Raw genomic sequence first — 27930 nt, forward strand, 5'->3', positions numbered from 1 at the left:
GATACTCACTGAGTATTGCTTGGTGTGTATTTGGTTCACTTTTGCAAAGTGACCAACCCATGTGCAATGAATCATGACAAAATGACAACTCATCATTATCTCAACTACCAGGGAACTAGATCATCAGTAAATATCCACAATGAATAATTACAAACCCCCTACAAGTAGAATTCTGCGTACATTTCTACCTCAAAGTTTCTATTGACTCTCAGTATATATATATATATATATATATATATATATATATATATATATATATATATATATATATATATATACTGCTCAAAAACACTTTTTAATCTAAGTATTGCATCAAATCAATCAAACCCTCATAGAGATTAAAAATCTCCAAACTCGTAATTAATCAGAACATAACAGAAAAAGACAACAGATATCAGCAAGTATTTTTAGTGCCAACCCCGTTTAGCAGAGCTCCTGAAGGCAACACCAGCTCTTACAGTACCGAACAGTAGGAGGCGTCGGGCCCCGGACCTTGTTTCCGGTTAGTCCATCAAGCTGCAATATCCAAGCCTTGACATTGCGAAGATGGAGGCTGTTATGGCTTAGACCGGGATACATAGAAAGCACAAACTGCGAGTTTCAGAACTTTGTTATGACAGCATTTCCAGTTGGTCAAGGTAAATTGAAAAATCCTGCTTACGTCCCTTGCGATTGATGGTTAGCGTCTTTGCAAAGTTAGTGGTTAGCTAACATAAATGTCAGCTAGTTCAGCTAGCTAATGTCAACGAACAGGCTAGCGCAGCAACAACAGCGGAGCTAGCTAGCAGCGTCGGATTCACTACAACGTAGTTTCAGATAACTGATAAGTTAGCACACTGTGCCACCGCTTTTACCAAAGAAAGCCTTTTGTTTTATTCGGAGAACGGTATTGTAATACAAAAGCCAGCCGACAGCTACACCCAGATAATGTCATCAGCAGGGTGGGAAATATGTTTTGATGTCAACGGTGGCTAACGTTAGCAGGCTGGTCATTTCAGAACCGTTTCCTGGTTGTGATTGCTGTGGTTATTACCGACCCGAGGTGCAATTTGCAAACGGTGGAATTGTTTCATTCCTTTACTTCATTATCTTCCTGGACAGAAAAGAGAGCTAGTATTTAACACATGCTATGTAATTCTACCTTTAGTTTACTTCTTGGTGTTCATAGAAGGAGAAAGCTTGGTGTTAGCAATAGCAGTTCAAACCTGCACTGTTTGATAGGTCCTGTTTACTGTCAAGGTTCACGTCAGTGGACACAGCTGTCGACTATTTGCAAGGTTTTGTTCCATGTTTGTTTTTTTTCGTTTTTTTACCATTGTTCTGCAGTATCTGATTTATTTTTCTATCGTAGTTATCTGTTTTGTTTCTGTGTTCTCTTTGCACGGTAATGCATAAGCTATGCCAGATGAGAACAAAACAGTTACACAGTGAGTTAAGCAGAAAGACTTTGATGATCGTCAGAGTCAAACTAATTTTCAAAGTGAATACAGCTCTAAAGGAGATATGTATGATTCTCTGTTAGCAGGGTGACAATTTGGCTGCAGTATTCTCACAACTCGATATTAGATTTGATAAGTAGTTCATTTGTTTTTTTTTTTCCTACTTACCATACTAAGCTGCCTTGTCGATTTGTGTGTCAGCAGGTGGAGGCAGGAGGTGTGAGTAGAGTGCAGCAGACATCAGCAGAATGTACTCCGAGTGGCGCTCGCTGCAGCTGGTGGTGCAGAGTGACCAGGGCCACCTCAGCGTTCTGCACACCTATCCCACCACTGTGGGCACAGAGGTGGCAAATGCTGTGGTCAAGCCTCTGGGCACAGCTGTGAGCCCCGTCGCCACAGAGAGCATCCTCAAGACAGACAAAGAGGTAAGAAAGTGGTCTGCACCGACACACACAGTATGCAGTGTTAAACATATCATTTTAATGCCTTGCTAGGCTGCCAAGCCACCAGCTTTGTCACTCAGACTTTGGAGGACCTGTCAGCTTAAAACTCATTCTCATATGGCTTAATAGGAATTGATTTCAAAGATGTATTTTAGTGAGCCCAAAACTCAGTGTATGCCTACTGTTCATTGGTGCTATTGATATGCTAAGTTAATTATTTTTGACTCTAATAATTTTGTTAGGATAACTGAAATTAGAAAACAGTAATGTTGATATATTTTTGTGTGTAGTCATGTTTAATAAAAAGGTTGGAGAGCCAGGTTAAAATAAGGAAGAACTACCCAAGTATGTTTTCTTAAATGATATTGACATAGTCAAAGCTAAAATCCAACTTTGGGAAATGCTGGTTCCTGGCTCATGCTCACTGCATTCAGAAGGCATCGCTGTTTTACATATATGTAAACATATAATTTTATAGATTTTATAACATATTTTACATATATGTAAAATAGCTGGCCTTAATGTCAGTGTGTGTTTTTGACAAGCAGTGTAAATGCTATAGCGACAGTGGGAAGAAACATGCAGTGCTAGAAATTTCTCCATTTTCATGTGTGTTTTAGTTTGTTTCAACCTCAGAAGCACAAAGCAAAAATACTCCTAAACAGGGTGTGAAAACAGCCTATTGACAATGAATGCAACATTATCAGGTTTTCATATCTACGCTACATTCTGGCAGACTCTCCTTTTCTTCTTTGTCTATCGGCTTGTAATTTAACGTGTGTTTCCATTAATCATGTTTTAGCAAGGCCACAGAACATCTTTGGCACAAATACCAGTGGGGAATTTGTGCTTTGTGTTACTCTAATGCTAAATTTTCAAATCAGTCTGGAGTTGCATGTGCTGTAAATCAGGATTTCTTCAAGGTCTTTGCTGTGTTTGGTTTTATTTGTCATTCTTTCTATCTTGAACAGTTTCCCAGTTCTTGTCATCGAGATTGTACCACGATAGTATCACCGCTATATTTCACTTTCAGAATGTTAGTATGTATTCTGACATTGGCCAGATGTAATGCTTGACGTTAAGACCAGATAGTGAGATTTCATGCTAGGATATTTTCCCCTCCTTTTCTTAACGTACATTTAAATTCCCTTTGGCAAAACCCGGGTGAGCTGTCATATAACTTTTACTCTGGAGCGTCTTTTTTGCAGCTACCATGTGTTACAAAATACTTTGTAACTTGCTATTTAGATGTCATAAACCCCCACGACACACACTGTGTATCCGGTGAAATGCAGTATTACTGTGTCTTTTCGATAGGGATTTCCTGAGCCCTTTAGTTGGATTCTGACAGAAACTGATTTAAGCTGTTTTAATGGATAAGCTACATACAAACCCTTCTCAGTTTCAAATTTCTTATGTCTACACCAGCTGTCAAAAAGTCTCCCTCGTGCTCTGATAAAACACTGGCACATCTGCTATTGTGAATAAGTGAACCACAGAGCTTATAGTAAGCCAACAGCTTCAGTTATTGATGGGGCAGCATGTGTCAGGAACAGATGTGAGAGGAGGTGTGTCGGGTGAAAAATATTTCCCCAGTATTTCTCAGGTGCACTTTGAATTTGAGGTTTTGCTGTTGCTTCAGACTTTGCTGCCTACAGAGGATAAAGCTTGTTTATCCGCTACTGATCCGCACTGACTTCTTAGTGACTGTTGCAGAAAAGACCATAGGAAATTATGCAAAGACGGAAGGAATCAAGGGAGTACTGTTATGCAGGATATTAGTATATGCTGACATTGGGCTGAATTTGCAGCTCTATCTGGGAGAATTGCATTTTGGATAGGACTCAGTGTTTGCGACACTGAGTATATTAGAGCAAAATCAGCATCATTGCCAAGAAAGCATCCCCTGTTATTACTGTCATCTTTGACACATGTACAGTGATATTTAAGTATAGTATTGACTGTTGTCTGACCATCTGCTTTATTCATTTGCCCTTTGAATATCCAGCTTTGATTTCTCGACAAACTGAGGAACCTGTGGTTGAGAGTGGCAGTGTAGTGTTATTGCTATCATCATCTTATTGTAAACCTTTGGCCTTCCTTGTTAAGTCACAGTACATCAGGTCTGTTTAACTCCTTGCAGTTTTTTATTTGGGAAAGTGCAGAATGACAAAAAGGTGCACTATTACATCACAGGAATGCTGCTGAAAATATTTTTAGAGAGTCATTCTCTTTGTTTTGTGTGCGCTGGGACTTTTGCACAGCAATTTCCTACAGAGTGAAATGCTACAAAGGCAAGGCAAGTTTATTTGTATAGCACAATTCATACACGTGGCAGTTCAAGGTGCTTTACAATGACAGAGAAATACATTCAGAAAAATGATTTAAAGGTTGATATATGTTACAATCCTAGAAATGAAACATAAAAATAGACATTAAGGTCATAAAAATGTTTTACAAGATAAGAAAATAGATTGAGCATCTAAGAGAAAGCTGCAGTAAACTATCTGGTTTTCAGGCCTGAATTAAAAGAGCCGACAGTTTGAGCAGACCTCAGTGTTTCAGGAAGTTTGTTCCACAGGTGAGGAACATAATGGCTGACTGCTGCTTCACTATTTTTGGTTCTGATTGTGGGAACACACAGTAAACCTGTCCCTGATGACTGGAGGGCTTTGGATGCTTCATATGGCCCTAATAAGCCCAGAATGTATTTTGGTCCAAGATCATTCAGTGTTTTGTAGACCAGGAGTAGGATTTTGAAATCTATTCTTTGACTAACAGGAAGCCAGTGTAGTGGTTTGTGGGCTATTGTAATATGGTCCCATTTCCTGATGCTAGTTAGGACTCTGGCAGCAGCGTTCTGATTGATCGATTTCTTGTTAATAAGAAAATGTGCCAATAACTCATAACTGAATAATATAAACATTAATGAGAACCATTTGGTTACCAGGTGAAGTGGACCATGGAAGTGCTGTGTTATGGCCTGACCCTCCCCCTGGAGGGGGACACTGTCAAGCTGTGTGTGGACGTTTACACAGACTGGATGATGGCCCTGGTGTCACCCAGAGACTCAATGCCACAGCCTGTGGTAAAGGAGCCCAATATGTATGTCCAGACCATTCTCAAACATCTCTACAATGTCTTCGTGCCAAGGTATGTCAAAAGAGTTTACTGATAAGCCTTTATTTTCCATTAGCTCTAATTTATACAATAATGCATAGCCTGGTGTGCTTGGTACCTAAAACTCTGACTGTTGATGCCACTTAGAAAACCTGCTGTCACCCTCAACACTTTGTTCTTCACCTCGTATTCTCTGCTTGTCTCTGTGTCTTTTCTTATCCCCTCTTTTCTAACACACTGTTTCTCCTTTTAGGCCTGAGCATCATAGTCTGAACCACATCAGGCTGTGCCAGCAGGTTCTGACTGCAGTCCAGAAGCTGGCACGAGAGTCGGTTTCCATGGTGAGAGAAACCTGGGAGGTGCTCCTGCTCTTCCTTCTTCGCATCAATGACACACTACTTGCACCACCCACAGTTGGAGGTAAGCCCTGCCCTGTTTTCCTAAACAGGGCTGTATTTACTTAGTCATTAACTACTCCGCCAAGGAACGCGGGGGAGTAATGTGACATTCGCCGTTGATTTGTCTGTCTGTCAGTCTGTCAGTCTGTCAGCAACATTACTCAAAAATGGACTCGGATGAAATTTTCAGGGAATGTCAGAAATGACACAAGGACCAAGTGATTAGATTTTGGCAGTGATGCGGCTTATGGTCTGGATCCACGGATTTGTTAAAGATTTCTGTATCATTGCGAGATACGGCATCACTGTAACTATGACTACAAGTGAGCACTACACCGACTGCCTGCTGACGATCACATGATTGTGATCCTACTACAAATCTACCACTGTGGACTTATTGGGACTTATCCGTCAGAAACGATACAAAGAACAATTAATTAAATTGTGGGGGTGTTTCCAAGTCCCATCAATTCCCTCCGCCCGCTACATATTTAGGTCACGAGATTTGGTATCGATGCATAACGTACACCTGCATAACACATGTCTATGCTCAGCGCAAGGTCATTTTGTTTGTGGGTACATCTATATTAAATGCCCACATTCTATGTTGACGTGATTTCTGATCAACAATAACTGATAAACAAATGTTGAATTTCTGACAATGCCATACGGGGGATTGAACAGTCTTGGTGGAGTACTGAGCTCTCTGAGGGCTTTTCTTGTTTTTAGTTGTGATGAGTAACAGTAAAAATACCTTAATTTTTCCCCTTGTTTCAGTCGGGGTAGCAGAGAAACTGGCAGAGAAATTGATGGCAGTGCTGTTTGAGGTGTGGCTCCTGGCATGCGCTCGCTGCTTTCCCACACCGCCTTACTGGAAGACTGCAAGAGAAATGCTGGCCAACTGGAGACATCACCCTCCTGTGGTAGAACAGTGGAGCAGGGTGGCCTGTGCTCTGACCTCTAGGTTGGAATGGATTTTTTTTATTTCATAAGTCTGTAAACTTAGTTTTTTATAAACTAAAAGGGAGTTATATCTCCACTTGAGGCTTTCAAACTTAAGCCTGGTGTTTACACAGGCGAGAAGCAGACCAGATATATTTTTAAAGTTGCACTAATGACAAGTAAATTAGCAAGAAGTTTTTTTCCTTCAAATTTTTTAAGGTCTATGTCACGTACTAAATGTGGTAATCTGTATAGTCCTTCTCATGTCTTCAATTTAGACTTCTGCGTTTTACCCATGGACCATCATTCCCAACTTTCAAAGTTCCTGATGAGGATGCCAGTTTGATTCCTTTAGAGATGGACAATGACTGCGTGGCACAGACATGGTACCGCTTTCTCCACATGCTCAGGTACACAATGCCTCAACAGAATGCTTTTGCCTGAACAATATATTGCTTCCTCTTCAAATTCATCACTTCTGACAGAGATGTTTCTTTGTTCATGTAGATCGGGGGGAAGTTGAAGTTATCAATGTGCTCCAGTTCCTTTCTGTGGAAAAAAAAAGAAAAGAAATCACATCTCATTAATTTAATGGCTGATTATTTTTATTGTATAAATTTAATTCATTGTTCCCTCCTTTTAACCATATGTGTATCTTGTATTAATTTCTACTTTCACTCATTTCACTCATAATCACTTATGTCCAACAAATCTTTTGCAGCATCTCTAAACTTTTCTCATTATCACAAATATGCTGCTTTGTCTGTTTGTTTTCAGCAACCCAGTAGACCTGAGCAACCCTGCAATAGTGAGCACCACTCCAAAGTTCCAGGAACAGTTTCTCAACTCGAGTGGTATCCCCCATGAGGTGGTTCTGCATCCGTGTTTGAAACAGCTTCCCCAGATCTTCTTCAGGGCCATGAGGGGAGTCAGCTGCCTAGTAGATGCCTTCTTAGGTAAGAGGATTCTGAGTTATGATGAAAAGCGCACTCGCGACATTAAAGACACTGGTTCTAACCATACTTGTTAGAATTTAAAAAATAAAGCAAGGCAGTAAGACTCCACAAGAGTGTTTAAATCATGTTAACATCATTCCTAATTATTTTGCAGTGCATGATTTTGTGGTTTATACATGAAATATGTTGTTCCTGTTTTGTAGACAGTCATTTATCTTACTAAAGTTTCCCAACACTAATGTCAAAGTTATATAATTGTTGCGAAGCAGATGTTTATTTATGTCATGGTTTTTGTAATTTATCTCAAGCAAGCTCAAAGTTACGCAAAGGTGATGAAGAGATACTAAAGAGTGCTAAAGGATACAAAAGAGCTACAATGAAATAAAAAAAGTATTAGTGAATTTTGGGGAAAATGGTCAATGATCACTTATTAACAGAAAATCCAAGTATGAATTTTTTGTAATAGTTTTTTCCAAGTTGTGGTCCTGACGCTACTCCTCAGCAACATCATGATTAAGGATGTCAGTCAGTTATACATGTCATAGTCATTTGAATAGAAACATACCGGTGTGTATTTTTCTCTTTACACTGTAGGTGTCTCTGTTGAAAAGAGAGATGTACGGGAGAGGGTGTTCACTTTTTGTCCAGTGCTGCTCTCTCATGGTATAGACATCACCTGATACATCATGCAATAAGATACTTTGGGCATATGATGGATTGATCTTTGTATTGGTGGTGAAGATATTAACAGCTGGGGTTAGTTTTGCAACAGCAAAGCAATATATCCCAGATATTCAGACTAAACTACAAGATCATTCACTGGGATCTCCTGCAGGCATAAAAAGCCAATCAAGACGGATTCATAACATTTATTGGTGATTCATGTCTAACCATTGTCTTGCATGTCTACGAATGAATGCTTCCTATGATCACCACTGACTTTGAAGCCAATTCATTTTCTCTTTCTCTCATGTAACATTAAAATGGGGAATGGCTTCAAAAGATTATATTTACCCAAATCGAGTGGGGGGGCTGATTTTCGTGTTTGCTGAGGCTAATCAGAATCCCCCCTCTCCTTGCTTTAAAGAAAAACAGTGCAAGTACACAGCTCATTTTACCGTCCTGTCAACAGGTATATCACGTCCCAGGGCTGACAGTGCTCCGCCCACCCCGGTCAACAGAATGAGCATGTCCCCGCCCCCCTCCATCACCAACACCACGCCCCCTCACAGCCGCAAGCAACGGCATACAGCGGTCACAAAAACTGCAAGCAAGAGTTCAGCTGTAAGTCCAGCTATTTCACCAAACAGTAAAAAACTAAAAAGTCTCCGCTCCATGTCCAGGATCTACCCCCCCACCCCTAAAAGTATTTTCCTTGACAGTATTTTCATTTGGTATACAGACAGAACAGAGCTAATACTTTTGTGACACTTTTTATTTCCCTCTTCAGCTGCAATAAATAGTATTTTTTTGGTAGAGTATTGCACATTTCCTATTTTTTATGTGGAGAAGTCTCAAGAAAGCATAGTTTCATCTCCTCCTGTGTTTGATCCATTCGTTAAAACTGTCATGTTGTTCGTCTCCTAATCCGATATCTTCCTGTATGCCAACCCACCCCACAGAGCAGTGGTAGTCAATCAACCAAAGCATCCCAGCAGCAACAGCAGCAGCAAACGTCGTCCTCCCCGACCTTACTTTCCAGTCCCAACCAGAGCAGTTGGGAGTCTCGGCCCCTGCCAGCCCCGGCTCGGCCAAAGGTCAACAGCATCCTCAACCTGTTTGGCCAGTGGCTTTTCGATGCTGCCCTGGTCCACTGTAAGCTCCACAGCGGCCTCAGCCGGGACCCCAGCATGACTGGTAAGAAGTGAAGCGATGGCTAATAGCATTTCCTGTAATGCATGGGAAGGTGGGTGTTTTGTTGCTGTTTGTTAGTATGTGTTTTTGTGGAGTTATCTTGTCTTTTTGGTGTTATTTTTTACTGTATGTTGTTGGACTATCCTTTCCTTTTTCACCATTTTCTCTGAAACTTTGTTATGCCTTTCTGTGTGTGGAGGGCTTGGTTAGAAGTGGCCTCATATGAGATTTCCATCAGATTCTAATCCATTTGCATATACCAACAATTTAAACCTGGCTAAAACTGCATATAGGCTACAACCATATGCTAAGGACAGTCATTTTGGTGTTACAGTCATCACTAGAGGAGTCACCGACAGCACATACAGTACTTAGTATTTGAAAACAAATCTGGCTCATTATTGGCTCTCCATTTATTTTTCTCTTTTGGTGTAGTGTCCTGCACGTGTCTACCTTGTCTTATTAATGTTAAAGAGTTGTAATGGGTCAAAAGTCATGTATTGAGGAGAACAGAAAACGCAATTCATGCCTGATATGAATTGATCCCAAAATATTGGATCTGCTTTGATTTTGTCTCTCTCCACTATTTCTGTTATCTTGCAGCCTCTTTTATCCAAATTCTCCTTTCTTATAAATCTTGTAAGTAGGAACGGCAGCTTTTTTCCTCACTTGATTTGCGTTTCTTGAGTTGAGTTCCTCATGGTCATCGCCATTATCACCATCGTTTTTCTGTTCCCACTCCTTGTCATATATAAAAGTTCACCAGCGTTCTTTCAGCGTTGCTCCAAAGATGATGGAATGGGTTTCACCAACTGACCACCTGTCTCGACCATAATGTCGCCAATTTGTGACAATGCCACCCCATTTTAAGTTGTGGTTTTCGTTTCCGTTGATCCACGCTAATCCTTACTATTCAGTTTCGGATCCCCTCAAGTTTCAGCATTAATGTTTTGTTTCTTGTAATTTATTTTTGTGTTGTCAGTTAACTTGAGTTTTGATGTTATTGGTTTGGTGCCTCAATGCATGAAGTGAATGTTCTGTATCTTGAGTGACAGTCATATAATTGCAACTTGGAGGGAGCTGACACAGGGATTTTGCTTTGCTGTCTTGTAGCAGTGAACACATTTACTACCAGCACACTACTCTTGGTCATGCTAAGTACCAGCGATAGGTGGGACTTCTATGGCAAACTCTTTGTGTCAGAGTTCCCTGTATTGAATGCTTTAAAAGGATGTGAGTGTGTTTGCAGTCATTTAAGTCTTTCTTCTCTCTTGTTGTGATAGCAGTTAAATTTCTGCTTTTTGTTGTTTTTATGTTTCAAATTTTGAATCTTTCGTTTTTGTTCTAGTGTGCATATAGTAGATATATGTCTATGTTTGCTTGTTTCTCATACATGCATGAATGCGTACTGACCACATTACAATTCAGAGTCCTTTCATTCTTTGTCTCTTCCCGCTCTCTACAGCGATAGCCACTCAAGTGGGCCTGGAGCTGAGAAGGAAGGGATCCCAAATGTCCACTGACTCCATGGTTTCCAACCCAATGTTTGATGCCAACGAGTTCCCAGAGAGCTATGAGGCAGGTCGAGCTGAGGCCTGTGGGACTCTCTGTCGCATCTTCTGTAGCAAGAAAACTGGAGAGGAGATTCTGCCTGTTTACCTGTCCAGGTAATGCTGTTTATTATTATTATTTTTTCATATGCCATATCCAGACTACCTGTGTGTGTACGTTTATAGTCCTATCGGCAGTTAAAATGTTAAGTTGCTTAAAACTGTAAGCTGGACAGAAAAAAAAATGTGCGATTCCACTTTCTCTCTCTGCAGGTTCTACATGGTCCTGATTCAGGGTCTCCAGATTTCCGATTTCATCTGTAGACCAGTTCTAGCTTCTATCATTCTCAACTCTTCCTCTCTCTTCTGCACTGATCTGAAGGGCATCAATGTGGTGGTGCCCTACTTCATAGCTGCACTGGAGACTATTGTGCCAGACAGGTTTGACTGGCAGTTTGTTACTACAACTTTACATCAGTTCATAAAATATTTCTATCATTTTTTGTAGAAAACATTTTAATCAGTGTGTTGATTGTGCTGATATCAGTCAGAATTATATGATTTTAGACAAGTTTCTTTTCTGAGTTCCATTTTGTGGAAACTGACTTAAGTTCATCTTTATTACATTTGTTAGAGAGCTGTCCAAATTCAAGATGTATGTAAATCCTACTGACCTGAGGAGAGCCTCGATCAACATCCTGCTTGCCATGCTGCCACTGCCGCATCACTTTGGCAACATCAAATCAGAGGTAACAGATTGGGGGGATCTGTGGGGAAATAATACAGTCTTGCTTCCTTTTGTCGTTTTGTTTATCTGTCATTGTAAGTGAAGTCGAACCTTTTATCCTCTGGGTCTATAAAACCTGTTGATGTTGCGTAATTTTCAGATCACCGTGGTCGTTAATGTACTGACTTTGTGTTCTTTAGGTTCTGTTGGAGGGGAAGTTCAATGAGGAGGATGGATGGCCTCATGACCAGCCAGTGTCTTTTCTATCGCTGAGACTACGTCTTGTCAATGTCCTGATCGGAGCACTGCAGACTGAGACTGACCCCACAAACACACAGCTCATCCTGGGTATCTGCATTCATCTTCATATCCTTGTTATCTGACTATACTGCCTTTCAGTATTGCTTATATTTATGCTGACATAAGTAATTTGTATCCGCTTTTTCTCTTTGTTCGTCTTTTCACTTCCTCTCAGGTGCAATGCTGAATATTGTTCAAGACTCAGCATTATTAGAGTCCATAGGTGCACAGACTGAAACAGTAAGGCTCACATCATTCCTGTTTTCTGATGAAGTGCTCACATTTTACAAAGCCAGAGGCTGGTCTGGACATCAAGATTTCTGTGTTCTTGTGGTAACAGGGGAGTATAGATGGAAGCCACATGACGGTGAAGAGTCAGAGTCACAGCCGTACAAACAGTGGCATCAGCTTCACCAGTGGGGGCAGCATGGAGGCCACCAGCCCAGACTCTGAGCGTCCTGCACAAGCACTGCTCCGAGACTATGGTAAGACATGCAGCTGCTCCGTATGCACTAATCTCCTTGTGCTCTGTGAATTAACACAATAGTGCTCTCTTTGGGTTAATGATGCACTGACAGGTGGATTAACATAAAGGATCTGTACGTGTTTGCTGATCAGTGTGTCTCACTAAATTCACTTATTTGTCCTTTATAGCTAACGTGGTTAAAGTGATATGCAGAGTTAAGAAGCGCTGGGTAAAATGTCTTTGTAGGTGATACAAAGTTGTTTGCTGTGGTAATGTTTAACAACAGTTTGGCAAGGAGAGATATAAAGTTGTTCTGCTCTGCGTTTTTGTCTGTAAATGATTGGTTACACAACGTGGCCTAATCAAAAGCCTCTCAGATTTTTTCCTTCTTCAGCAGGACTGAGCGATGTTTAACTAATGTAGGACATAGTGATATGCATGGCATTTTATAGGTATTTTCTTAAAATGGCCCCTCTCATTACATTTTTAAAATTTCTTTGAAATATTATATCCGATTTCACTGAACTGAACGGTCCGTCACTTGGCAACTGGGGAACTGATCCACAACACTCCTGTGAGACAGAACTTTAGGGCATTGTTCGTTGTGTTTGTGATTGACCTTATTTCACTTTTGAAAGTCCATGGTCACATGGTAGTCTTGATAGGCAGAAACTGACACTTTTAGAAATGATGACACATACGCTGCAAGTTTTCTCTGATTGATTAACTACGCCCTTTCATCCTTATGCCCAGTGCACATGAATGCTTTACAGTATAGTACAGGGGTATTCCACTAAAATTCAAACCCTCTCAAATGAACCCGACATCTATTTCATTGGTGATGCAGAATTTGCACAAATATGTTTCTATGTTTGGTCCATTTAAACTGCTGGTACTGAAGCTGAAAAATGATCAGTTTATTAGTGTTTATTACAGAGAAAATTCTGTAACGTGAATTTCACTTCGATTTGGCCACAAATTAAAGTGATTTCTTTCATTATGAGACAGTCTCAGACCTGCATGCACTTCAATACAATGTCATGTTTGAATATGAGGTTTGATGGTTTTATTGTGCAGCTGTATGTTAGAAATAATCAGCTGCATTGATCAGTAAATAAATATATTACGCATGTCTAACAGTTTTCTACCAGCATTCCTGTCCTACATCATTTCCAGTAGAAGTGCTTTTTACCGTCATAAATATTTATGTTCCTCATTGTTTTGCGTTCAAACAACCTGTTTGTGATTGGTTCATTTAGTACGGAAAACAAGTCAAATGAAACTTTAAAACTCCTGTTTGTGTAACGAGTTTGAAGCACAAAGTCTGAGTTAACAAAGGAAGTTGAAAATCACCTTCATACCTGCTAACTCTGACGGATGTTTTAGTTTTTGTCAAGCCAACTCACACAAAGAAATCCTGACTATCGTAAACTGCCTTCATAGTTCAGCCTCTGGTCTGCTAAATGCCGTGAACACTTGAAGACATGCGCCAGTTAAAATAGAAGCATTCCGTCAAATTTAAACTCCCCTTGTAATTTATTGATTGTCGGTCCAGGTCTGTATAGGATGAAGTGTGGGTCCAGACTTGGACCGCGGTCCGTCACTTAGTGACCTGGAGTCTAGTATATAGTGAATTAAACGAACCGTCGATTCAGAGAATTTTGAATCGTTCCAGCCCTAATGGTAATGCAATTATGTAGTAAATCTTTTTTAAAACTGTAGTAAGACTTTTTTAAAATTGCCAGATGTCTTATTAGAATAACCTAGTAATTACCGTAGTTTGGATATATATAGAATTTTTTTTTCAAAATTAAAATTGTAGTATGAAAATGTTGACATCGCTTAGTTCTGTTCTCCAGCCATCTGTTTACTTCTGTCTCTGCTTTAGTCTACCCATATCTGGTCAACTTGGTGTGCTGTGCTGATTTCCAACTTTTTGAATGCATGTTGTCAATCAAAAAAAATTCTACTAACTGGACATTTATCCTGTTTCTTATCTCTGTTGCCTTTATTCTGCACTGCTCTATTGTTTGCTGTGTTTGGTATTTCGAGGTGTTATATGGTCTAGCTCTTGCAGATACAGCGGCAGGCCTGCTGGTGCGCAGCATCCACCTGGTCACTCAGAGGCTCAACTCCCAGTGGAGACAAGACATGAGCATTTCACTCGCTGCACTGGAGCTGCTGGCTGGGCTTGCTAAGGTAAAGTTAACACCATAGAGACTCGGTGTAATATTCTGCAGACTTTACTAGCTGGTTTGGCCAAGATGAGACAATTGTATGTGCTCCATTTTGCAGCTGCACAGGTCTCATCGAGCTTAAATAATTCTATTTCTGCCACAGCCAGTAAAGTCTAACTTTTGTTGAACATCCAGTTTAACAGAGAATTTGGCAAAAGAACTCTATTCAGGAAATCATGGTTACTAATATTCTGGTCACCTGTTACCAGCTATCTGTTACTGTGGCAATTGCTGACCTGAAATACTAGATATTAACCTCTCATTCCAGTCAACTTATGCACCCATTTCACAAATGAGACAGCCGAGCTTTAGTGAGAACTAATATTACATTTCCGTGGTTTGTGTCATCTTCTAAGTCAGAAATATCTAAGTTACAAGGGCGTTGCCTTCACACTTTACAGCAAGTACCACAAATTACCAGGATGAGAGAAGTTTCTTCACAGACTGCAGTTTATCTGCCATGTAATAACTATGCTGTGTGTTTTAAACAACTCACTGCAATGCTGTGCATCATTTTCCAAACAGCATACTAGCTGAATAGATAGTTCTTTGCTTTACTATGTAAGTGTCAGACACATGATGCCACACTGTTTTAGACTACTGAAGAGCAAACTGTAACACTAAAGTGAGGCTATTTCACTTTACTTTTACAATTACAAACAAGTACTAGTCTAAAAAGCATCAAATGTGTAAACATTAAAAAACAAACCTATCAGTAATGCACCAACACCACACAAAGTACTTTTTAAGTCCATGAAGTGTTACACATAAGGTTTTCCTGTGTTTTTTGCATCTGTTAATCAGGTGAAAGTCGGAGTTGACTCTGCAGACCGTAAACGTGCTGTCAGCTCTATATGTGGCTACATTGTGTACCAGTGTAGCCGTCCTGCTCCTCTTCAATCAAGAGATCTTCACTCCATGATTGTAGCTGCCTTCCAGTTCCTCTGTGTGTGGCTCACAGAGCACCCTGACATGTTGGATGAGAAGGTGAGTTTAAAGATTGATTTTAAATTGTCTGTCAGACATTTCATTAGGATAGAGGTGCCCATTGTGTTGCTTGGTAAAACTAATATTTGTTTATCTTGCTAGGATTGTCTGGTAGAGGTGTTGGAAATTGTGGAACTGGGAATCTCTGGCAGTAAGTCCCGGCAGGAACAGGAAGTTCGACATAAAGGGGAGAAAGAGCACAACCCTGCTTCAATGAGAGTGAAGGATGCTGCGGAGGCGACTTTATCTTGGTGAGGCTCTTCAAAGTTCTTTCAGAATGGATGAGTGACGATATTTTTCAGTTTCAATTTACTTTGTGCATGTTTGTCTTGTGTCTGTGTATGTGAGAGGCATGCTGTTGGACATTATTCCATCCATCCATTCTCTATACACCGCTTAATCCTCATGAGGGTTGCGGGGTGGCTGGAATCTATCCCAGCTGACTTAGGGTGAAGGCAGGAGACACCTTATACAGGTCACCAGTCTATCACAGGGCTACATATGGAGACAAACAGTCACACACACATTCATACCTACAGACAATTTAGAGTTACCAATTAACCTCAGCATGTTTTTGGACTGGGAGGAAGTACCTGGAGAAAACCTACGCTGGGAGAACATCCAAGCTCCATGCAGAAAGATCCTGGGAAGGTCGGGATGCAATCTGGGGATCTTGTAGCTACAAGGCAAAAGTGCTAACCACCAAGCCTCTGTGCAGTCCTGGACATTAATCTCTGCTTTTTAAGCATAAAGCCATTGAAAATACTTTCTGACATATTTGCATAAAACAGTAACTATCACCATTTCATTACCTGTATAATGGTGATTAAGCGATATCTAAACAGCGGTGAAACTCAACAAACACTGGCTTTATATCTGTGATGTCTATTCTTTGTCTGCAAACATAGTCAGGCACCTGGACTTGCTGGCAAACTTAAAACGTGTTTGGAACTGTTGCTTTCTTGCTGTTAGTGGTAATTTGCATACTAGTTAGCCTGCACGCTGATATCAGGTTAGTTGGCTGGCCATCTGCAGCAGAGGCCAGTCACACAATAAAGATGACATTTAACATAAAGAGCCAACTGGAACCACAGACAGTATAGGATAACGCTGTCCAGTCAAGCAGAAATTTAAAAATGTAATTAAAATTGAAATTAGAAAGTGAAATGTATTGTACCCATTGACCTGATTTCTTTGTATTTATGCTCTTGCTTGCGTTCCTGTGGTGTTCCCCAGTATCATGCAGGTGCTGGGGGCTTTCCCTTCTCCCAGCGGACCTGCCTCCACCTGCAGCCTGTTGAATGAAGACACCCTGATTCGCTATGCCAGACTGAGTGCCACAGGAGCCAGTAACTTCCGCTACTTTGTCCTGGACAACTCTGTCATCCTTGCAATGCTGGAGCAACCTCTTGGCAACGAGCAGAGTCAGTAGCTTATCATCTGTCCTCTGATACAAGATCATTTTATAATTTGGATTTCTGTAAGAAAACAATGTGTTTTACTGGTTTGCTTTTAATATTTAAGTAGAGGCTGGATCACCCTCTATATACAAAGCACTGGCAACTTAACATTAATAACACATAGAGGATGCTATTTCACAGTATTTCTTCATAAGTCTGACCATTTTGTTTTCACAGACCCCAGTCCATCGGTGACAGTGTTGATCCGAGGGACAGCTGGCAGACATGCCTGGACCATGCAGCTCTTCCATCAACCAAGAGGTGCTCGGGCCAATCAGAGGGTGAGGTCACATTGTACATTACTGCACCATGAAAGACAATGAGGTTTAATCAGTGTCACCCAGAAACAATTTATTGTGAAGTGTTAGAGCTCTGCTTTTGTAAAGCCTTTACCTCCGTGTGTGTTCACCTGATAACACAACTCTCTGTGTATCTGCCCCTCTCCTCCCACAGCAGGTGTTTGTTCCCGAGGGCCGTCCAACACCCAACAATGATGTGGGGATCAAGTACAACGTCAAGCAGAGGCCCTTTCCTGAAGAGGTGGATAAGATCCCTCTGGTCAAAGCTGATGTTAGCATTCCTGACCTGGATGACATTGTCAGTAAGGAGGTGAGAAAATAGCTTCCTGTTTAACCTTGTCGTTGAGCTTGTAGCCATGTTATGACTAGTTACATACAAATTTCTACAGGTATGAGGTAAAACAAGACTTTGTTGTTTTGGCTGAAATAGAGCACTGCAGCAAATCCATTACTGGTATTGTTTGTTATTGTGCAAACTTATGTGTGTTGTATGGACCGGCAGAATGATTCAAGAACTACAAATTTACTGATGAGGAATTACTGCCACATGAGTGTGCAGAGAGTTGCATTTTCACTTCAGTGTTAGTTGTGAAAAGAGGGTAAGAGTTAGGGTCAAATGATCTGGTTTTGTGACGATTGATGTGTGCAGTATTTTGATCCAGTGCAGTCCACTTGGAATAATGTGTAGCTTTTAATGCATTCAAAAACTGCCAATAACTACACTGAATTTTTTTCAACGATAAATCAGTGTCTTTCTGACACAGTTTCAATAAAGTGAACAGTTAAAGCTTTACAAAGACTGGATTTGTTAAATGGCCATTTTACTGGATTGAATTGGATTAGATTTTCCAGGTATAAAATTGTAGTGCTTTTCCCGATTACATGTGTGACACCAACGTTTTAGACCATATCTGGAAGGTCACATGTATTTGGTCTGTTGATGCTTAATTTATGCAGTCATCTGCTACTCATCAGGTAAAGCTTCTTTATGTTTAAAATCATCCCATTCCCTTCTTTTCAGCTGGAAGTTCAGCACGACAAGCTTCGTATGCTAATGACCAAACAGACAGATTATGAGAATACCTTGGAGCGACTCAGTGAGGAGATCTGGAAGTCCAAACCTTACCCCGACCCACAGACAGACTGCAAACCTCCTCCTCCCTCGCAGGAGTTCCAGACAGCTCGCCTCTTCCTCTCCCATTTTGGCTTTCTATCCCTGGAGGCACTTAAGGTTGGTAGAAATAATTGAAAATTTTATGTCTGATTAGAAAATGTCTTTGATTGAAGAGATGCCAAATATTATCTACAAATATTCAACTCTTTTTTTTCATTAATTTAGCAAACCTTTTTTTTTTTTTAAATCACGAGGAATTCTTTATGACATGCCCTTATTTGTTGTGATGCCAAGAGTTACAATCAAAACAGAATAAATAAACCACTATTTGATGGGGAAACAAACATTGATAACAGTTACATTCAAGAGTGGTCCAATTTATAATCATGGTTTTGCGCTGCCCTGCAGGTATACTTGTTAAGTTTTATGTTTGGTGTAATGTTTGAGATTAATTGGTAGGTTTTCATTGTAAATAAGTCTGTGATAGGAAGAATAATAAATAGTCATGCAGCTGTAATTCTGAATGTATTATTCCTACATACCTTATGTTTCTACTGTAAATATAGTTAACTGACATTGTGTTTATGTAATAATTTATTATTGATAGGAACCCAGCAACAGTCGTCTACCTCCTCATCTGATTGGCCTGGAGTCGTCCTTGCCAGGATTTTTTGATGACATTAGCTACCTGGACCTGCTTCCCTGCCGACCCTTCGACACTGTCTTTATTTTCTATGTGAGAGCTGGACAGAAAAGCGGCCCTGAGGTGAGAGAATACAGACTGATTGCTTATAGCTGGACACAGTAGATATAGTACAAAAAAATGTTGTATGAAAGTAATAAATGAAATGGCTGTAACCTAGTGTATTTCTTTCACTATATTTGTATGAAAATCTTGGCTAATTTGTGGATTTGTTGTTGTTTTTGGTGATCAGATACTGAGGAATGTGGAGTCATCGAGCAGCGTCCAGCCCCACTTTTTGGAGTTCCTGTTTTCTCTAGGCTGGCCTGTGGACGTAGGACGCCACCCAGGGTGGACTGGACACCTAGACACTAGCTGGTCCCTGAATTCCTGCTCTGACAGCAATGATATACAACAAACAGGTAAGCTGCTAAGTCAGCCACTGCATTAGATCTTAGCGAGAACTGGACGAATACACATCACAGCAACTTGTATTTATCCCCATGTTGGATATCGGTGGTGAATTAGTCAGTGTTGAACTTCTTTGTAGAGGAGGCAGCAACTCCGGAGGACACAGGAGGTTCAGTGTTCAACGGAGAGAAGAAAGTTTTGTACTATGCTGACGCTTTGACAGAGATTGCCTTCGTTGTTCCATCTCTAACAGAAAGTTCTGGTTAGTATTCACTACCTTGAATATGAATTTCCATCCGTGATGCTCAGTGTGAAACTGAGGGTCGACAGAGTTGTAATTTGCTCTTTGGTGTTTTACAGAGGAGTCATCAGTGCACAGTGACTCCACAGTGGAGGCGGACACCAACCCAGACCTCATGCCTGGTATACTCAAACAACCCAATCTGACACTGGAGCTGTTCCCCAACCATTCTGAAAACCTGGAGTCTGCCAAAAAGGTAAAGTCTGTCTTCTGTGAGTGCCGATAATAATAATGATTTGTATTTCTTTTAAAGTAGGTTTTGCTTAATCTCACTGTGATTCATTTGTAGCTGAGTCCTTTGGTGAAGACAAAAAGATCATCAACTGGAAAGTCTTTCCCCCAGCTGGGGCCTGAGACGAAGGTGTTCGTGGTGTGGTTGGAGCGCTTTGATGATATTGGTAGGCACACATCTTAATAGGTAACCCCTGTCTTGTAATTGAAGTCTGCTAGTGGTGAAAAATATATTGTTTCCTTTCATATTATTTTCAGTCAGGAAGTTCACTCTACAAAAAATGTTGTATATATAGTTAACCTCTATAGCCTTAGAAGGTGACTCTGAGAAGAAAGGCCGCTCAATATCATCCATGTCCATGTCAAGATAGCAATGAATTGGGACCAAACTTGACATAAACCAAATTTTACTCATTTCAGATGCCTCAAAAGTTGGTTGAATGTTTAGCAAAGACTTGTAGTTAGGATGGGAATTTTGACTAATTTCCGAACCGACTAGTCGCTAATTTTATTGGCGACTAGTCGGTTCGGAAAACTTGCAATTTAACCCTTTAAGCGCCAAAGTCGCAATATTGCGACAAGCAACATTGCTGAACATAACAAGCCATAGCTTCAAATATACTGCCTCATGTGCCTCATGTACTGTACACCAGGAGATGGCGGACATCTGGAACTTCAATCTGAGCATCAGTTGTGGGCGTGTTTTCATTCAAAGTTTTGGAGTTTACAGAGTTTGAAAACCGAGGAGACGAGACTTGCCGTCGGAGCGTGTCAGAGCGCAAGACGGCACATTTTAGTGAGAAAACTCACCATACCGAGAGGTCTGGTCAACGCTGACAAAGTCCTTTGTCAAGTAATGGCTTACTCATATTCTGAAGTGGAATATTCACCCTCTGATGAAGATGTTCAGTCGTCCACTGAGACAGAAAGTGCGTCTGTGCGTAACGGCAGCGGGTCGGTGCGCCATGACAGTCCACGATCAGCACATACTGGAGCCGATGCTTTGCTTCGGGGTGGCAGGAAGGGACGTGATGGGTGTAGCTGGAGTGGTCAAAACACCGCTAATGATGAGGGGGATAGCGGGGGTTGAAAAAAGAGACAAGCATATGCTATTGGCAGGATCAACCAGGTAGCCCAGATGGGACGAGCGTGCGGCCACCCGAGCGTAGAGCTGCATGGCGGCGCCCGGTCGGGGTGGGGGGCACACTAGCGTTTAACCGACTAGTAAAATACTAAATGTTTAATAAATGAGTAGGTTAAACGATTAAACGACTAGTACGCACATCCCTACTTGTAGTTGAACATAGTGATACATCCATATTACACCAACCATATAGACATTTATGGGAACTTTATGAGGCTCCAGTATCAACTTTTTAAAAAACCCAACCCTTTCAGGAGACCCTGTAGCGCCACGGGTTGAATGGGCGACTCATAAACAGGAGCTATAGTCCCTGACACAGAGATCCTCGGTTTGAATCTGACCTACAGCCATTTACAGCATGTCTTCGCCCCACGTTTCCTGTCTCTCTCTCCACTGTTATTACAATAAAGGCAAAAGGTTGAAAAAAAATAATGCCTTTAACAAAAAAACAAAACCACAGGCCTTTCTATTTTCAGGAACCCAAATTAAAACTTTGGCCTCTGCTGGAGTTATTTAATTATTTGGATCTGCTGGGACAATTTTTCCTACATCCTCATTAAATTAATGGCCCAGAGAAATGTATTTCTTAAGATATTGAAACCTTAAATTAACCCTGTGTAAGTTTTTTTTGTGGGTGATAATACAAAAATACAGAGACCTGACTTCTCAAAATTCTGCCATAATAGTTTACAAATCTTAGTTTTGGGCCCAAATGACAAGTCGATGTATAAACAAAATGACAGTGCAGCAACATATTTCCTCATTTCTGTTTGAAAAGACACAGACTGACCCAGTTGTTTCAAAAGAACATGACCAAAGGACTGAGGTGTTTGAATATCATTATGTTTGTGTTTTCAGAAAACTTCCCGTTGACTGATCTCTTGGCGGAAACCAGCACAGGCCTGGAAGCCAGCATGAGCAACAGCACTTCCTGCAGGTATTCAAATGTTCATACTCAAAACGCCTTGCTGCCAGTTTGCGGAACAAGTGGTTCATGATTTGGTTTTGGTCATGTATAAAAAGGAAGAACAACAAGAAGAAGAAAAAACCCATTTTACAAAACCCTGTGTGCTTCAACATGAGAAAAAACAGGAAGCACCACATGCAGCAAAAGGAGACAGAAAAAGGAACCGCGGCAGTGCTGTGACACTTGTTATGAGTGTGAAGATAAATTCAGTATTTGCGCAAAAGGATGTGTTGGGTAATTCATTATCATACTGTTTTGTAAGGTTCAACTTTATTGCAAAGATTATAATTGAGAATAATTCAAATGAGAAAATGGACCACATTACTCAGAAACTGTATTTAATGTTGCTACTTTTGAGGTAGTGTTGACAGTTGTGGTGTTATAAAACCTGACAGTTCATTTCACTCGTGATACAACTAATATTACAAATGAGCAGGGCTCTTGAAAGATCAAAAACTGACTTTTTCTTATTTATTTAGAGCAAACGGAAGCTATTCTACAGAATTAAATTGAGGCTGAAAACAACAGCAGGGAAGAGGGCCAGTCAGGTGTAGATACTGGTAGGATTTTTGTCATGGTTAGGCGCCGTGTGTATTGTGTGTACAGTTTAAATGTTTGTTTTTTATGTGGCCAGAGGAATTGCTTGGCTCCAGTGATTCGTGTTAAATTGCACTGTGCCATATTCTTGACTTTCTGGTTACATTGGTTTTTATGCTCCTCTTGTTTGTCAAAAGCTTAAATGTCTTCAGGATGCGTAGATATCATGTGATATAGTTCTTAGTAGCTTTTTGTGTTTTATTATTGTGCTGCTGTAACTGAATTATTGTTATTATGTGTACTACCATAGTATAAATCAGTTGTTTAAGACATTTTACATTCATCTAGGTCTGAAACGAGTCCTCAAGTTATTCGAGTAATTTGATTACTAAAATTCTCTGAATCGAGGCTTTGTTTAATCCACTACATACCAGACCACAGGTGGACCGCAGGCCGAATCCGAACCCAGACTTCATTCTATACAGACCCAGACCTATAATCAATAAATTATCAGGGATTTTAAATTTGACCTGATGCTTTTATTGTAACCGACGCAGCTTTTCTAGTGTTCACAGCATTTAGCTGATCAGAGGACAGAGCACAGACTTTCTGCTTCAAACTCGTCCTCACAAACAGGAGCATTTAACACATTATTTGACTCGTTTTCCGTAGAAAATAAATCGATACCGCACAAGTTGTTTTAGTGGAGAACAATGAGGAACATAAAAATTTGTGACAGTAAAAAAACGCTGCGACTGGAAATGATGTACGACAGGAATGCTGGTAGAAAACTGTTAGTGTGTTAATATATTTCATTTACTGATCAACACAGCTGATTATTTCTAACAGACAGCTGCACAATAGAACTATCAAACTTCATATATTCAGACACGATATTGTACTGAAGTACATGTAGGTCTGACACTGTCTCATAATGAAGGGAATCACTTTTATTTGTGGTCAAATCAAAGTGAAACTAAAGTTACTGATTGAATATTCTCTGTAATAAATACTAATATAGTGATCAGTTTTCTTATTTGTGTTCTATCAGCTGAAGTGCCAGCAGTTTAAGCGAACCAAACATAAAAACATGTTTTTGTGATTTCTGCATCACCAACTAAAAACATGGGCTCCCATGGCTTTGAGTTTTAGTTGAACACGCTGTACTGTACTATATATGTATAATACAGCTGTACTATGCTATATATGTACAATACGCTGCTGATATCTGCCTGTGTTCCACCACAGTGGTTATCTCTGCTTTACATTGCGCTCACTTCCGCTTTTGTTGCTGTACCGTGCAAGCCAAGCGTGGAATCCATTTAATCACCAGAATAATCAATAGAATACTCATTACTGAAGCAATCGATGGCTGCAGCCCTACTTTCACCTAACCTTTCTTTATCACTGTTGTTTATAACAAGTCATTCACACTTTTTTATTTTCCCTTTTCCCATTTTTCGTTCATGATGCAGGTCAGGGTTACTAGAAAAGGACGTTCCTCTGATCTTCATCCACCCTTTGAAGACGGGACTCTTCAGGATTCGACTGCATGGAGCCGTGGGCAAATTCGGCATGGTGATTCCTCTGGTGGATGGTATGGTCGTCAGCCGCAGAGCTCTAGGTAAAAGCTCATCTGGCTTCCTCTAGCTTAAATTGTACTTCCTTCCCCAGCCATACTTCCTTTTTGCCTTGTCAGACAGAACAGTGAACTAGTCTTAATGCATCACAGGGAGTAATCTGTTCGCTGATAATGTGCACACATTAATGTTAGGTGTTTGTGGTTGGAATACACAGGAAGCATATTCCATTAACAAGTTCGTCACTGCAGAGGTTAGGGTTTATAATTCAAAAGCATTGGCATCCTTTTTATCTTCTAGCTGAACTTTTACATCCTTGTGTTTTCAGGATATACAAGATGCGATCCTTAAGAGGGGATCATGGACACATTATTGTTTAGCACATTGTGGGAAACTATTTGTAGTAGTTATCTGTTCGATGCTGATTTTACCATTGGGGGGGGGGAGAGAGCTCGAAGTCTCTCAGCTTTTCAGTGATTGCAATGCAATTGTTGTGCAGCAGATGGTACAGTTAAAAGGTGTTTTGACTTTGTTTTTGTCAAACTCACAAAGGGCTGTAGATTAAGTGAACCAGATTTGAGTTAACTGGGTTTTTCCTGAGCCAAGCGTCCACCTCACAGTAAAGTTTTGTGACATTCAGCCTGATAGTTTTTGCGTAATCCTGCCGATTGACTGACAAACAAATAAACAAACAGCACTGAAAACCGACCTTAGCGTGGAAAAAAATGAACCATCCCTCATTTGAGGTAGCAATTACACATTTTTACCTGTAGCTGTAAATTCCATGCATAATCAGTATAATAGTATTCATCCATTTCATTGAATTTACACTACCGTTCAAAAGTTTGAAGTCGCTTAGAAGCATCCTTGTTTTTGAAAGAAAGTAAATTTTTTTTTTCCAATGACGAAAACATTAAATGAATCAGAAATCCAGTCCAGATATTGTTAATGTGGTAAATGACTGTTCTAGCTGGATTTTAAATAAAATATCTACATAGGGGTACAGAGGAACATTTCCAGCAACCATCACTCCTGTGTTCTAATGCTACATTGTGTTAGCTAATGGTGTTGAAAGGCTAATTGATGATTAGAAAAACCTTGTGCAATTGTTAGCACATGAATAAAAGTGTGAATTTTTATAGAAAACATGAAATTGCCTGCATGACCTTTGAAACTTTAGTATATTAGTACACCGTTGCGCTTGAATACTGAAAAGTTTCTGTTCCCTTTCCAGGTTTTCTTGTGCGTCAAACGGTCATCAACGTGTGCCGACGGAAGCGCCTTGAAAGTGACTTGTACAACCCACCTCATGTGAGGCGGAAGCAGAAAATAACTGAGATTGTCCAGCGCTATCGCAACAAGCAGCTGGAGCCGGAGTTTTACACCTCGCTCTTCCACGAGGTGGGCGAAGGAAAGCCTCACCTCTAATTCCCCTGTCCTGTCCTAACACTGGCTCGCAAGCGCACACAACACACACACACACACACACACACACACACACACACACACACACACACACACACACACACACACACACACACACACACACACACACACACACACAGAATCTTTATATTTATACTGTACTATTTTGTTATTTATATGAATACATATATCAACACTGTTTGCCTTTGACTCCAAGATCAAAGTGTCAAAAACCATGCCAAGGTGGAAAAAAAACCTACATGTCTGTGTTGCAGCCGCTCACTGAAGATCTAAACGGCTGAAGTTCAACAGTGACCGTCTCTCCTCGTTTAGGTTCATGCTTCGCGGCAAAAGAATTTCTGCTTGTCTTTAACTGCAATACAATAATTACACTGTTGGCCTTTCTGAACTTGTAAAAAGTTTGTCCTTTTAAATCTTGTGATATGAATGAATTTCAAGAGGTTTGGTAATACAGAATTGTGTCCAAAAATCCAGATCTGCATATCTGTTTTTGTTTCAAACAGATTTATGGTTGGATTCTTGCCAAGGAGATAAACATGTAAGCATCATTAAAATGTTTTTTTTGTTTTGTTATATACACAGCTTCAAAGCAGGTGGCTTCAAGAAAACAAAGAAATTGTTAGCTCTTAATCAAATTGTCATCTACATCCAGACACCTGCTAGAGTCTTCCTAGTGCAAACACACATTTGGCCACTGCAGCAGCTGACTGAGCACACAGATATTGTTTTTTCTGGTTGTTCCCGCATGATTTGTCAGACTAACATTGTTTTACTGGATGTGGATCTCATTTTTGACACCTGTGTTGTGTCTATGTGTGTGTGTGTCTATGTGTGACATATTTGCTTCTTCAGCCAGTCAACTGACACTACAAGGAGTCAGGGACCCCTGCAAACCTGATACGTGGCATTGAAAGAGGAATTCTTTCACTTCAAACAAATGAGAATCTCAAGATAATACCGTTTTCACATTTGCAGAATCTCTCAACCAAGACATGACCTTAGAATGAGTTTACTCTTTAATGCTGGATAACACCTGAGTTTACTGATAGTGAGAGCAGTTACAGAGCTCCTTCTGGACTTGATGTTTGCAGGGCTCATTTGAAATGACCACAAAGACTTTGTTAGGTTTGAAGCCAATACCAAACACTACCACAGCACAGTTTTTAAGTGTCTTGCTTCTCCAAACAAAATCTAGACGATGGATTCAAAGGCCAAAACACTCAATGTAGCGAACAGCATTATATCAGTTTCACTCTGGCAGATCAAAGCGGCCATTTTTTTTTACCCAAGAAGAGAAGATGTGCCGTTTTTGTCTTCACAATTGCTTTACTAACATTTTGTCTTTTTTTTTTATTATTATTTTGCTTAAAAATGACTTTCACCATTGTTTACTCACTGTACTTCGGTTTTGATTCAAGCCCTCTCATTGTCTGCCTGTAACAATGTGAATTTATTTATCACAGAAATGGAACAGGGCAAACACCTCTAGTTTCTTGGTTATATCGGAAAGTCTTAATGCACTGAGCACATTTTTTTTTGGTTTCTATTCTCTTTTGGTTAACTTACATGTCTTTTTGTACTTTTGTGCATTTTGGAGGAAAACCCCTGCTGAAGGAAGAGTTTTATCTTGTGATATATGAATGAAGAAGAGGCGTCGTGGAATTTTTAACCTATCGCGTCTAATTGTGACTCACTTTTTATGACAGTGCTGGATGCACATGCCTTTTTTTGGAAGGAAAGTACATTAAATATGCTTCAAAGAAACTGCATACGTTCAGTCACACGTTGTATCCTGTTACTCCTCTGATGTTTGATCGTATTTAAGGATTTGCCATGTACAGAAGCGGAGGATAATATGTAAATATATGATAGTGTAAGGCATTTACAAGTTGTCTGTTGCATTCCTCATCTGAGACAGCAGAAAAGTTATGTATGTATGCAATTATGTGTGGGAGGAACGCAATGGGTATTGAATGTAACATGCATCAATTAAAACTATTATTGACATTTTAATTTCTCCCATTCCTAATATTTGACTTTTTCTTTACAGGATAAAATTACGGTCCACCTGTGCTTTTTTGATATTTAACTCGGCAAACCTTTCTCTCCTTAAGCAACTTGATTTAGATCTCAGTTCATCTAATTAGCTGCATTAGAATAAGCTGCTGACACATCAGTCACTCTGGTCTAAATATTTGCCCCACAAACATAATTAACGGTGGTATGTTTAAGTATGATTGCACTGAAATAAGCCGGATATTACAACAGATGCAACAACGGCCCAAGGGAGAGAGTAGTGACGGCAAGAACGCCTTCATATCCTGACGCTGTCCTCAAAT

At 40.3% G+C, this 27930-nt stretch overlaps 1 protein-coding gene across 8 annotated transcripts; it reads left to right on the plus strand.

Moving 5' to 3' along the window:
* The first annotated feature begins 479 nt into the window (after nt 1-479).
* On the plus strand, nt 480-27604 carry LOC110966186 (Ral GTPase activating protein non-catalytic subunit beta). Of its 8 annotated transcripts, none has more exons than XM_022215470.2 (31): nt 480-638; nt 1641-1864; nt 4833-5035; nt 5256-5422; nt 6178-6364; nt 6621-6752; nt 7120-7298; nt 8431-8582; nt 8921-9155; nt 9756-9791; nt 10618-10819; nt 10976-11143; nt 11337-11451; nt 11630-11777; nt 11905-11969; nt 12070-12214; nt 14264-14394; nt 15237-15419; nt 15522-15670; nt 16656-16843; nt 17057-17160; nt 17333-17488; nt 18200-18409; nt 18900-19058; nt 19228-19396; nt 19525-19647; nt 19746-19882; nt 19976-20084; nt 21920-21998; nt 24041-24189; nt 25380-27604. In XM_022215470.2, the coding sequence occupies exons 2-31, from the start codon at nt 1688-1690 to the stop codon at nt 25571-25573; spliced, it is 4551 nt and encodes a 1516-aa protein (XP_022071162.1). In that variant the 5' UTR covers nt 480-638; nt 1641-1687; the 3' UTR covers nt 25574-27604. The 8 variants fall into 8 exon arrangements, with proteins under 8 accessions (XP_022071162.1, XP_022071163.1, XP_051805729.1 ...); XM_022215471.2 differs by having other exon boundaries at nt 17336-17488; XM_051949769.1 differs by having other exon boundaries at nt 14273-14394.
* The last annotated feature ends 326 nt before the right edge of the window (nt 27605-27930 follow it).

The sequence above is a fragment of the Acanthochromis polyacanthus genome, chromosome 6 (genome assembly GCF_021347895.1).
Source record: "Acanthochromis polyacanthus isolate Apoly-LR-REF ecotype Palm Island chromosome 6, KAUST_Apoly_ChrSc, whole genome shotgun sequence".
In the NCBI taxonomy this organism is placed as follows: domain Eukaryota; kingdom Metazoa; phylum Chordata; class Actinopteri; family Pomacentridae; genus Acanthochromis; species Acanthochromis polyacanthus.